The 14174-nt window shown below is 40.2% G+C and overlaps 1 protein-coding gene across 1 annotated transcript in view; it reads left to right on the forward strand.

The window, feature by feature from the left end:
• Nucleotides 1-14174, forward strand: part of TBX22 (T-box transcription factor 22) — an 89737-nt gene that overhangs the window by 64256 nt on the left and 11307 nt on the right. The window contains exon 7 of the mRNA XM_069212574.1: nucleotides 8526-8614. Within this exon, the coding sequence (XP_069068675.1) occupies nucleotides 8526-8614 (89 nt within the window). The remainder of the gene's footprint in view (nucleotides 1-8525; nucleotides 8615-14174) is intronic.

The raw sequence follows: 14174 nt of genomic DNA on the forward strand, positions 1-14174 counted from the left end.
TAATCATACTTGGAAGGTCTACTGTCTCAGTGATGCATTTGGCATTGGTGTATAGAGCAGCTTTGTGACCATTTTTCCTGTGCATTTTCAAATTAGCTTTCTCATTATCAGAATTATGGGACAGAAAAGTCCCTTGCATGGTGACAGACGTTAATGCTAACCCTGAGTTCCCCAGTTGAGGTGATATCTGGATCCTTTCTACTGATTTTTGGCCATGAACAAACATGGATTATGCATGTGCACTATGACATAGGCCTGTCTCATGGATTGCAGTCTGCTTAGATCAGGAGGGGCGCCCAGACCATTAACCTCTGGGGGTGTGAGGCTACTGCCATTACCTGCAATTTAGTAGCACAAGCACAGTGGTGGCAGCATACCATATTTTTAGTGGTCAGTAGAGTGAACAGGTCTGTTTTGTCTGTGCCACTAGTCCATTGTGCCTGTTTCACTAGAGTGGCTTCCTGCCCCACTTCAGTAAGATTCAGCTGCTGTGTACTTAACTCAACACTTGCCCTGAATTCTGTTGTGTGCAGCTCAAATTTGGTACATGTGCCTGAGAGATGGTACATCACAGGAGAAATTGTGTGAGTGATTGCGTGTGCACAAGAGGATGTATGTGTGCCTGTCAGAGTATCTTGATTTGATTCCCTCAGGAGCAGAAGATAAATCCTCAGTCCCAACTCAGACTACTTGCAACAAAATAGAATCTCCATTTTGAGCACCCTGGAGGGGGAAAGGGGAATGGGATTTAGAGAGACTGCTTCAGAGATAGTGTTTCTTCAAATACTCAGTCTGCCACTCACTTTTTGTTTTAACTGAATAACAGCACCTGAAAGATCACAATTACAATTACTAGGGACACACTGTTTAACTACATCATCCTTTAACATTTACTAATGATTAATTTCACTGACAATTATGTCACACTCTCTTACCCTGAGTTCCCTGAGGAATTGCCTCTCTCTTTCTCTATTACTGTTGGATATTGAATTGATAAGAATTAATAGTAAATTAGTTTCTTAGAAGTTGTTCTCCTTTTTATATGAATATTAGTTTGCTTTTCAACCTTCGTGCTGATAAATATTTTGAGTTTGTTTGTCTGCACGTTCTTAAATAATTTTTAATAGTTGCGATTTATATATATATATATGAGTCAAATATGGTAGCATAATGCGTGAAAATTGTATTTCCTTTTGTCTGTCTTATATTAACCTTTTCTGTTATTGATAATCTGTATGCTTCTTTAAAATCGTCGTGTTAACATTCTTCAATCATTTTTTTAAAACTCTGGTTGTTTTTCATATTGATACGAGATCATCAAATTGGATGTCGATAATATCTTTATATTCTTTGAATGTCCTTAAAAGTGAATTCCAGCCGGAGACTCTTTTATGTGCTGCTAAAGCCTTCTGTCACTGTATTTGCTTCTAAACAATTAAATATTATCTGTGGTTAACTCGAATAGTCCGTGAAATGCATGCGAAGCCAAGTTTGCCTCAAAAAACGTTTACCTCACAACAAGCGCTCTCTCAATGAATCTGGATTCCTGTCAGGTCACAGTTGAATTGCGAAGCTCTCTAGTGACGTGCACGTATCATAGCAACACAACTGAGTGCAACACTAGAACTACAACTTAACATTTGAACTTCTCATCAGCCATCTTGGATTCCTTTCTTCTGCATTTTCTTTGCAAGGTGTGTAGCACGACTCAGCAAACTTTCTTCCAATAAGAACATCGCTTTTTCCACTGTGGGTACGTCTTTATCAGCACTCCTATTGCTTTTCCTTTACCTTTCGTTGTTATTACATGACAAGTTTGAGGGTTCTTGACAGTGCCTGAGAGATGGTATAGTGCAGGAAGAATAGCACAAGCAGTTGCGGGTGCGTGCTAAGATGTGCATGTGTCTATGGGAAGGTGCATCATGTAGGAGATAGCCCATGATGTTGCATGAGCCTACTAGAGTGTATGTGTGCCCAGGAAGAGGTACAGTACATTGGAGACTGCATGAATCTGAATGAGTGTGTGCACAGGAGAATGTGTGTGCTTGTGAAGGGCACAATACAAGTAAGACACTGGGTACCATTTTGGTAGACCCAGGCCTTGCTGGAGGAGCAGGGAGAGGTGGAGGTTTCTCCCAGACAAGGTTGTGGATTGCTGCTTTGCTGAGAGTTGGGTAGGACACACATGGGAGGAAAGAAGACACAAAGGCTCATCAGTGAATGTCAATAAGAGCACTTTGATTCTGAAAGGAGGTCACTGGTCAAAAGGGCCTGAGCACATCTGAGGAGGCAGATAAGACTGATAAGAGAATCATAAAGAATAGAGCTGGGCCCTTTGGTAATCTTTAGAAGCAGATATCACTGAGGTTGATATCCAGGTGTGAATTTCTAGTCACTCCCTTGACTTGTGTTTGGGGCTTTCTAGATTGCAAAATTTCCTGCTGTGATAGACTGCTTTCTGGAGAAAGAACACAAGAAAGGAGTAGGCACTTTAAAGTCGAATACAGTGACGCTAAATCATAAGCGTGTCTGGAAATGGAATATAAAAATGGGACCTTGAGACTCCCAAATCATCAAACTAGAGTTATAGAGCAGCAAGAAGAAGCTCAGTATGAGCTCTGCCTGTTGTGACCAAGCCTGGGGACTACGGGTCTGCTAGTCTCCCATGCTGGTTGAGGGGACATCATCCGGGAGGACCAAGAACACTCACTTGGAGCCTGTGGTACTAGGTTTTGTCCGACCCAAGACCAATGGGTCCTGTAAGGTGAAAGAGTTCAGTTGGAAGGAGCGAGTTCCAGTTGCGTGGATCCCGGGAATGGAGTGTGAAATTCTCATCCACACTGACTGCTGCACCGATCGGGCTGCCAACCTGTGTGCCAAAATACGCAACCCCTTCGCCAGGTGGCAGCTGCAGTGAAGAATAAGGGCTAATGCACTTGGTACTGTACTATAAAAGATAGAGGTCCATTGTCCTACACAGCGCCAATACCTGCAAGGGGCTGCCACCTGCTTGTGCCACTGGTGACCCTTGTATGCCAGGTGGGGGCCACAAGAAAGACTTAAGGAGCATCACCCTGCATGTGCTGCAGCAGTCCTACCCCCATCTACAGCAGAGAAGACACAGGTTCTATGACCCATGGAGAGTGACAATAACATCATTAACTCCTGCGTTGAGGATCATCAGAGACAGGCCGCCGGAACCCACAAGAGAGTTACTACATTGGAGGAGCACCAAGGATGGCGGCCACCACAACTGCAGCTTACAGCTGTTTGGGCACCACCTGGTGGCCGAGGGCTTCCTGGGGACTCGGAACTGGCACTCTACAAGAGCGCGTAAGACTGACACATGGCACCTGCGGGAATGCGCTCTGAATTAACATGCTCAAGTGAGGAGTCAGGGATCTTGCTAAAGAGCTACTATAGATCTTCTTAGACTTGACAGTGGGGGTCTAGCTTGGATATTGCTACACGTGAATGGAGAATAACTATCAGACATGAACAGGGAAGTGGGACTGGAAATCTGTCCTGGGTAATGCTGGTGGGATTGCCTCAAGAAGGCTGTATATTTTGTTTGCAGTGTGTTGTACTGTACTTTGTGTTAGTAGGTAAATACCCACTCACACAAAAGTAGGTATTTACCTGGACAGTCATTTATTGAGGTTGCTGGATGTGTTTTGAGTTGTGAGTCTGTGCTTGTCTTTAACCTACTTCCTCCCGAAAGAAGCCTTAAACAGCTCAACGCATGCTACCCCTTAGAGTCAAGTGCTAAAGGGGTACTAGGCTCAGTTGTTCAGAGACCATAGTGTGCCAAGCCCTGGAACATCAGGAGTAAAATACCTCAACCACCACTGTTTGGGCCCAGTAATTCCTGCTTGTCCCGTGGCTCACTGAACAGGCTTCTTACACACTACCACTATTTCTGTTTGCATTGATATACAGGGTTACAGATGATAAGTTTCATCTCAGTCTATTCTCCATTTAACCACTATATTGAGACCTTGATACCTGTTATTAATGTTTGATTATTGGCTATTTCCTCCACTTTGCTCAAAGTGGAGGAAATAGCGTGATAAATAGTTTCCAGTCATCAGGGTCAGAGATGCATGTGGAGATGTGGTTTGAATTCCTCAACAACTACACTTATACTTTTGTAGTTCAAAACAGTGATAGGTTGAAGAGGTTTAGGAACGGGCTACACACTACTTAAATTTAAGTCTAGTGCCTTCAGGTTACCAATGTTATCTGATGCTTGTTTTCACTGATACATTGGCCTGCAAGTTGAAATCACACAAAATCAGGATTTCCTGATTGTTATAGCAGTTCATTCAAGAATGAAGGACCGTAGCCAGTGGTGGTATACCACTGAATGAGCTCTATGGGTTAATAATGTATCATATGAGAGGCGGTTCAAGGACTGAAGGGATATATTGAGAAGATCATGCAGACATATCTACAAAGAGAACTAGGGCTAATTTCTATTAACCCAGCCAAAATCACAATAATTGCCTTAGGAACAAATAATTACTTATCTTTGAAAAATTGAGGCAAATCCATCAGTTATGATAACTAACATGGTTGTGTTTGCCCAACATTTACTAACACAATATGCTAATAAGCTTATTATAAAAGTTAGCAAGCTATGTTCACCTTATGTAATTGCAATCCTAGTAGCTTAAATATGTGAGTCTTTCATTATTTTGATGTAGCTTAGGGAGGCTGCTAGTTAATTGCAAACTGTATGTAGCTGTGTTTTACAGTATTATACTATTAGCACTTTGCTCTCCAGTTCCATGCATCAAAAGAGTGCGTTTGTTTTGAGCAAAGCAAATCTGATGGGTAGAGGTGATACCACTATACTGGACAACATACAAATAGAAAGCTTAATCAGCTTCAGTGATGTACATTCAGAACAATACTTCCATTAACCCAGACAAAATGACAATCATGGTCTTGGAAAACATCAACCATTGAGGAATCCGTCCAAACAAATTAGTTATGGTAAAGTAACATGTTTTTCTTGAGGTCATATTCACCAAAACATTCTTTGAAATAACACGTTTAAAAAGCCTGTTCGGCAATGTCCAACTATGGGAGTAAGCTGGTTACTTACATGCCTAAAAATTAGAAAATAGCCAAGACAAACTACATGCATAGGTTACCAGGATGGTTTGTAAAATTAGTAAATTTGCCTTTTGGCACCTTCATTAAGCTTTTTGCATGGAGTTGGCTGACTGTTAGCTCACACTGTGTAGTCAGAATGGAGACATACTGAAGAAGTGCTTCTTCCATTTGGGGCAGTTAAACAAGTAACTTCCTCTAAAATGTTATGGACTAATTTACAAAAGGATGTATGAGAAACAGAATTAGGACTATGGGCATACTCTTTTACATGTTCTTCCACGCCTCTGTAAATTATCCCTCAAACGTCCAACTCTCAATGAATATAATATGTGCAAAGAGGTCACAGTTCATTCTGTTTGTATAGTTGTATATAAGTATTCCCTGACTACTCTGCTTTTATTTCCATGTTATATGTTTTGGGGCTAATTCACAAAGGCTTGCAAGAGTATTACATAAACCATGCTTGCAAGAGTATTATATAAATCAGTACTACAGGAGTATTCGTTTATATAATCCAAGATGTGTTTGTGAGTAATAGTCTTCATACCAGTGCTAGGAGGCATTTTTGAGATATTTAGAATCCTCTACAAGCGTCAATAACATAAGACCTGCCAAAAACCAAATCTAAAGACCCTAAAGGCGAAGGTCAAAAATATTCAAAAATATCAAGATAAAATATATGATGGATAGTCTACTGTCTGCCTTCAAGCGATGGGGAGCCAACCAAATTGTCCCTTAATAGTGATAGTCATAGGACAAAACCATATTGCCAAACCCTCTCCAATGATGAACCCTTCATCTTTGGACAGTTTGGATACACAGGCTGAGAACCATTCCTCAGATCGGAAGCACACTAGGGCAAAACCCTTTCAGATTTGCCCACAGGCAATATAATTCCTATACCATATTTCTCACATTGTATGTTTGCTTTATAGTCATAAGGAAAAATAGATACACACCCTTTGCATATGTTACACACATATAGATGATATAAGGTGATCACCTCTGTCAAGGTCATTACTGACTCTGGGCCTGATTTGAATGGAAAAAAATAAACCATAAAGCAATATAAAATATTATGCATAAAAAGTGTTGAGTGATATTTAGAATTACTTAAAAGTCATTTAAGTATAATTTATAGAATGCCTTGTTAAATTATTTTATCTTTGAAAAACCTTATTAAAATGTTAAATATATTTTAATTACTAAATATGTACTACATAAATTAATTTTATTTAATTTAACATGATTTCCTATTGTGTTTTAGTTTAAGTCACTAACACCATTGATTGGTTTTAACAGGAGGGTCATGTGTGGTGCTTGCCTTATTTCAGCTCTGACCTGGTGTAATTTACTGGCATTTAGGGTCCCTTTTTGGGCCATATTGACGTTAGAAGTGCAGTTTGTGAATAGCAATATGCCTTCTTTTGTGTGTGGATACGTGCCCTTCCCAAACCCCCTCTGTGGCCCTCCCTTAACTGCTTTTAACTCCACCTTATACACTCCCCTTTAAAAGGAAATTTTCCCCACTTTCCAGCCACTCACTTGCGTCCCTCCCACATTTCATTACATATACTTATGTATGTGGGGACTCACACTCTGGGTGGAGATGTCCGCACAGAAAAAGATAGGCGAGGTTGTGACCTAAACTCTGCATGTAGGCTCATGGATAGGATTTTAGAGCACATTTTCTAGTACTACAAAAAGTTGTACAAAATGCAGTTTCTAAATAGGCCCATTTTTTAAATTTGAGTTATTCTAGTTAGTGTAATGGAAGCAAATCAAGATTGCAACATCTAGGCTGCATTACATTATCACACCTAATTTCAAGATTAGAAACAGTGTCTGTAATGGCCTGGAGGGAGGTGGTCACTCAGAACATGACATTTGTGCATGTGTAATGGAAAGATTTCAACTGCAGATTCATTGGATTTCAAGATACAACAAAGTTGTTAGATCAATACATTTAAAGATCTGCAAGCACTACAAGTTTATAGTGCTGTTTTGGACAAAAAATGGAACACCTGCGATAGACTTTTAGAGAACATCTTGAATCTGTTATGTATATTTCCTGCAAAAAATGTGGACTGATAGTAATTAATCATAAATAACTAACATAAATGAAGACACCATTTAACACAGTGAAACTACTAAGAGAAACCAATGCAACAGTTCTTTTAATAACTCTTTTTTTAAGAATAATTTTTTCAAATAAAGAGAAAGCCATAAAAGTGCAGAGATTATGTTGGAGTCTCTTGTATTCCATGCCCCTGAATTAAAATTTCTTCTCAATATCAATGAAAATCAGAATATTTGGAAGGACAAAGAGATCTAGCACTGCTGAGAGATCACTGGCATTGCTGTCCTTTTTCATACCTTTAGGACCACTGTTGATTTTTGTGGAGTGATGTTTAGGAAGGATGGGAGATGCATTACCCCTCCAGCTCTCAGTTCAGCCATTGTGCCATTGTGACAAACCCATGATGACACAAGAACTGGTCCTCTTGCATTTTGGAAATGTATATTGTAAACTGAGGGGACATGCTTTAATGTTGACAACTACCAGGAGCAATTCTGGCTGTTTCTTCCCCATCCATCCAGCCTCGGAAAGTCCTTCTTTTTATGTGGCTGGTGACCAGCTGAGACCCTACACTAAAATTATACTGACTCCCACTCAGAAGAAAATGTGCATGCTAGGCAACCATTACATTTTTTTGTCATTATTTTAGGTTTTTGTTTCAGTCCATGTGTAACAGTTATGCATTCTCTATTTTACTCCATACCAAATTTGTTCAAGATGAGATATTCTGACACAACCCTGTAACAGTAGCGGACAAACAATATGCATCACCTGAAACTGAATAACATAAAGCCAGTGAGTCATTGGAATACCGATTGCCACATTCAGTCCCTTGCAAGGAGACTGACTAGCATAGAATACTATGAAATGAAACCAGAGATTGGCACAATGTGTGATAAAGGAACTGATAATGGGGTTAATTCTAGATTCTATCAATTGCAGCAGATCACATAAAGAAAAATACTTAAAAGCATACAGAGACATAATAGTGTAAATGTGACAACACATGGTTTTCAAAATAAGATACTAAAAAGGACACTTACAGTTCACTTCAGACATACATCTACTGATTTATCAGAGTTTAGGAAGGAGGCTAATTCTTGCATTGCAAAACCTAGCCAACTTGGACAAGGATACAAAAGTACTCCATGCTAAACCGATGAGGAGTGCATGCCATTTATTGTAATTGAGGATTTTAAATGCAAAACTGATATTGTGCAGGCAAATGTTCACATCACCAAATTCATTCAAATACAAAAATGATAATAATGGAAAAGGTGCACATATTATTAAATATATTTGATAATGTATTTGCTTTTTCTAGAGGTGTATTGGATGGACTTTTGGAAACCTATCCCTGGAGACCACCTTTCACGTTAGATTTCAAGACATTTGGAGCAGAAACACCTACTAGTAAGTTAAATATTGATAAGGGTAGAGATTGTAATATGCACAACATGCCTATAAACCTTCCAAACAAAGATACGTTGACCATTTTTAAAAGTTTTGCAGATGATTAGCACTATATTTAAAGTACTCCATTTGACGTTAAATGAATATATATGTAGAGTGTACGTAATGGGTAGTCTTATACTATGGTCTTATGTTTTTGTTGAGGGTTTCTCATTACATTATAAACCACAACAACGACTGTTTTGGAAATGCCATCAAAACTGAGATGATAATGCAGTAATATATTATATGATACCTAGTATTCTTTTCTTATACTACATATTTATTTTGGTGTAATTCTCATGAAAACACCCCTTCGTTCATTCAAAAATATTTAATACACCAAAGTTCCTTTTATGAATTCCCTATTTTTTTGATTTTTTATAATGGTCATATGACACTCTGAACATAATATTATTCACAAGAAAAGTTCTCAAACGCACACTACAAATTTACTTTTGTTTAACATTTGTTTTGTAATCAGGCACTGTGTGACATTCACTTCATATTTGTTTTAATAATGCCTTTTTGCATGCCTTTAAGCTGTTGCATTTTTGGTAGTTTTTACAATTGAAACAAATTTCACACTTGTCATAACTGGGAAGAAGAAATGTTTGTGGACCTAGAATTTGTTTGCAGAACTACATATGTACGAAAGATGAAAAGGTTTGCTAGCTTGGATGAACAATCGTATGACAAAGTCACAAAGAAGCAAAATAAAATAAAAAAACTTGATGGCACCCAACAAAATGCATTCAAGGAATAACTTGCACAAAACACCCTAAAGGGTAAAATTAAATAGAACAGAATCAATTCTTCAAAACTGATTGTGCCCGTTATCATATGTGAAATAATTATAGAATTTATGAAAGTAGAGAATTAATTTATATAAAAAAAAATCAAATTAAAAGGACATATAAAATAAGATGTATGTCACATTATGGATGGAACTCTTTTTGACATATACATAAAAATATGGACCCATCTGTTCAATACAGGTCCCAGAAGTCAAGGAAGGTCACATTGTCTGGAATTCAAAGGGAAGGTCACATTGAACAGAAGAGATTTTGTGCCACTTACAATTTTTAAATGGTGAAAAATAATAAAAAGACTTTAACCAACACCTAGTTGGTTGGTCATTGTATATCAATTGCTCTTTATCCTGAAATGAAATCATGAAATTTGAACTATTTTGACTGCTGCTGTTTGCTGTCAGCAGCATAGTGAAAGATATTTTCCAGGACTGGTACAACCAAGAGCAGGCACTGGCACAGTTGAGTGTTATACGTTTTGCTTGTGATAAATATAGTCAATATGAAGCCAGCCCACCCCCCTTTACAAACCAAAAAAAACAAAATACACCCTTTAGCCTAAGAAGGGTATTTTTTAAGAGACTGTTTACTCTGTTTTGAGGTTTATATTGTGTTTGGAAAGTGTATTTATACTCAATTTTGGCTAGAAAAAGAGCTTTTAACTGTGCAAAAAGCAGTATTTTAGTGGTTTTAGATTTGGGTGTTACCTGCAGAGCTTGTCCGTATCCAAGGAGATTCAGGGCCTGATTACAACTTTGGAGGAGGTGTTAATCCATCCCAAAAGTGACGGTAAAGTGACGGATATACCACCAGCCGTATTACGAGTCCATTATATCCTATGGAACTCGTAATACGGCTGGTGGTATATCCGTCACATTTGGGACGGATTAACACCTCCTCCAAAGTTGTAATCAGGCCCTCTGTCTTCAGAAGTACCTCCTTGCCCCTTGTGATTTAGTGATTGATGGACAGGCAGCATCTGAGAAGGCTTGACGACTCCCCCCTGCCCATGCCTTAAGTTTTAAGGTCACATGCTCCTTGAATAGGTTTCCTATTGGTTGTTGCATCTGTGTTCTGATTGGTTCCTAGGGCTAGGGTTTCTGTTGAACCTAGGACTTTGATTAGGGGTTTGATTGGTTGCTAGGGCTATGGCTGTGATTGATTAATAGAGCAGAGGCTCCCATTGGTTATAGGGTTTAGGGCTATGGTTCTGATTAGCCCAAGGTCACCTGATCACTAGGACTATTTTACCTTAGGACTCAGGGCTTCTCAGCCCTAGCATTGAGGTTAAGGTTGGAGAGGAGAAGGGCAGTTGCCTGTTGGGAACAGCTTGGACCAGGTCGGGCCTAGGGCCGGAGATGCTGCCCTTTTTACTATTTATCAGCCACAACCTTAAGCCATCAACATGTACAAACATAATAACACAGTCTCAGCAGACACATACTGCTCATTTACAACAAACAAACTCTATCCACATTTCAGTGTCTCAACAATCACTACTAAACCCCACAAACTACACCTATACCCCCTTCTATCCCTACTGCCACACAATGGCACTTTCAATCTCACAAAAACCACCACTCTGTCCTATACCACTGCTCTGTCCAAGCAGGGACCCTCACTCTAGTCAGGGCACTGGAGATAAACACTTAAGGAGTCAGGCTTATCTCAAATGCAATGTGTAAGGTATTTGTACCAAAACACACAGTAATACAGTGAAAACACTACAAAATGGATACCACATCAGTTTAGACAAATAGGCAATCTTTATCTAAATCAAACAAGACCAAAACAACAAAAATCCAACATATACAAGTCAAGTTATGAATTTTTAAATAAAAAGAGTCTTACTCCATAGAAAACAATGGAAACGTTGCTTTTACACAAAATACCTGGTTTGCATAAAAAATAAAGCTGCACAGGCGAGCATGCACCAAAAAAGTCAGCGATGCGTTGTTTACTCACTCGCAAATGAGGCTGTGCATCATTTTCTGGACAGGGCACCTCGGGTCCGCGCAGGTTTACGTTGATTTTGACGCCCAGCAATGATGCGTGTGAAATTCGGCTGCATGGTGATGGAAAAACTGCACTGTCCAGTGTTTGCGTCGCTTTCAGCAGCTGCGAGTGGGTGTTGCGTTGTTTCTCCAGCCACGATTCAGGTGATGCATCGATTTCCCAGCCATGATGCAGGTGGTGCATCAAAATCAGCCATGAGGCAGGTGGCCTGTTGTTTTACAGCAGCGTTGCAGGCGGAGCATCAAACGTTTTCTTGCATGCGTGGATTTCAGGCCTTGTTCTAGCAGCTCCACTTTTGAAGAGCCCACGGACTGGATAGGGTACCATTTGGCAGGGCAGGAGTCTCAGCAGAGAGTCCAGGTGTTGGCAGAGGAAGTCTTTGATGGCCCTGACACTTCAAAACAGGAGGCAAGCTCAATCCAAGACGTTGGAGATTCTTCACAAGCAAGATTATACCACAAAGTCCAGTCTTTGTCCTCTTTCAGGCAGAAACAGCAACTGCAGGCCAACGCAGCAAAGCACAGTAACAGGCAAGGGGGCAGTACTCCTCCGCCAGCTCATTAGCTATTCTCTTTGGCAGAGGTTCCTCTTGAATCCAGAATTAATCTGAGAACCTGGGGGTTTGGGTCCCCTACTTATACTTTCTGCTTTTGAAGTAGGCAAACCTCAAAGGAAAGCCTCTGTTGTTCACAAGATTCTGCCTTGCGCAGGCCTGGCCCCAGAAACACAACAGGGGGTTGGAGACTGCATTTTGGGAGGGCAGGCACAGCCCATTCAGGTGTAAGTGACCACTCTTCCCTCCACTCTAGCCGAGATGGCCCATCAGGATATGCAGGCTACCCCCCAGCTTCCTTTGTTTCACTGTGCAGTGGAGATTCGTAAACAGCTCAACTGTCAGTCTGACCCAGATAGGGAATACACAAGTAGGCAGAGTCACAGAATGGTTTAAGCAAGCAAATGCCCACTTTCTAAAAGTAGCATTTTCAAACTGACAATTTAAAAAGCAACTTTACCAAAGACGTAGTTTTAAATTGTGAGTTCAAAGACACCAAACTCCACATTTCTATTTGCTCCCAAAGGGAAACTGAACTTAAAAGTTATTTAAAGCAGCCCCCATGTTAACCTATGAGAGAGATAGGCCTTGCACCAGTGAAAACCAAATTTAGCAGTATTTCACTGTTAGGACATGTAAAACACATTAGTGCATGTCCCCCCTTTAACATACATTGCACCCTGCCCATGGGGCTACCTAGGGCCTACCTTAGGGGTGCCTTACATGTATAAAAAGGGAGGGTTTTGGCCTAGCAAGTGGGTGCACTTGTCATGTCGAATTGGCAGTTGAAAACTGCACACACAGACACTGCAGTGGCAGGTCTGAGCCATGTTCACAGGGCTACTTATGTAGGTGGCACAACCAGTGCTGGAGACCTACTACAACCTACAGGCCCTGGGCACCTCTAGTGCACTTTACTAGACACTTACTAGTAAATCAAATATGCCAATCATGGAAAAGCAAATTACCAATACATTTTATACATAGAGCATATGCACATTAGCACTGGTTAGCAGTGGTAAAGTGTCCAGAGACCTAAAGCCAACAAAATCTGATCAGAAAAAATTGAAGGAGGCGGAAGATTTTTGGAGTGACCCTGCAAAAATGGCCGGTCCAACAAACCCATACATCAGCAACACAACACAAACCAACATTATACATACCTCAATGCCTTTTACACACACTCCTTCACACAAAACCCTAGTCCTACCCTCTACTTACTCCTAACAGACCCCTTTCCATCACTACTAACCCTATACTCAACCCTCTCATATCATCCACAAGCAACACCCCCTCCTCTTTTTACCACTCCACAACACTTATGACCTATTCCTGCTACCAAATCTAATATAAACACTCAGCTCACCAATTCACTCTCAGCCACTGCCTTCACCACCTACATAAACAGACCTAACAAAAGGCCTTCTTAGTCTGCTAGATGAGGATTGCGATCTAAACAATTGCTATCCTGATACAGTTTATATCTGAACTAATAATACACCTGCTACTAGTTCAAAGTATGCTATTCAGTCTTCTAGAAAACAAAGTCACACCACCAAAACACAATTTCTAGATGACCTACTAATAACTGTTCAACCACTCTAAAAGCAAGCACCACATCTACAACCTTCTCACTGACACAAACCTGACTTACTCTTCACAACTGAATCATGGTTGGGAGTTGGCATGGCTTAGTGTTGCATTCAGCCATTCCCCCAGGCTATCAAATAGTCACACAAAAGTGCATAAGTAAAAGAGGAGGTAGACTACCTGATATATTCAAGGAACAATAAATCTCACTAAAGCTGACAACATTTCCATACAAGGTTGTAAGACCCTCATCACCAGATGCAACCCTAATCAAACTTTCTCCGGTAACTTCCTCCTTCTTTACTGGCCACCACCTAGTCATGCAACATTCCCAGACACATTTCTAGACACAGTTTCAAACCATATGACACTGCACTCCAACCTATGCATTGTTAGTGACCTAAACATATGGTTTGACAAACCCACTATTCCTCACTCAAGAAGTATCATCACTGGCCAAAACACATGGAACCTATATCAGATCACCCACAAACCCACACACATCACTGGACACATTCCAGCTGTCATTTCTGCAAATCCAGAACTAGTT

The sequence above is a fragment of the Pleurodeles waltl genome, chromosome 2_1 (assembly GCF_031143425.1).
Source record: "Pleurodeles waltl isolate 20211129_DDA chromosome 2_1, aPleWal1.hap1.20221129, whole genome shotgun sequence".
NCBI lineage: Eukaryota > Metazoa > Chordata > Amphibia > Caudata > Salamandridae > Pleurodeles > Pleurodeles waltl.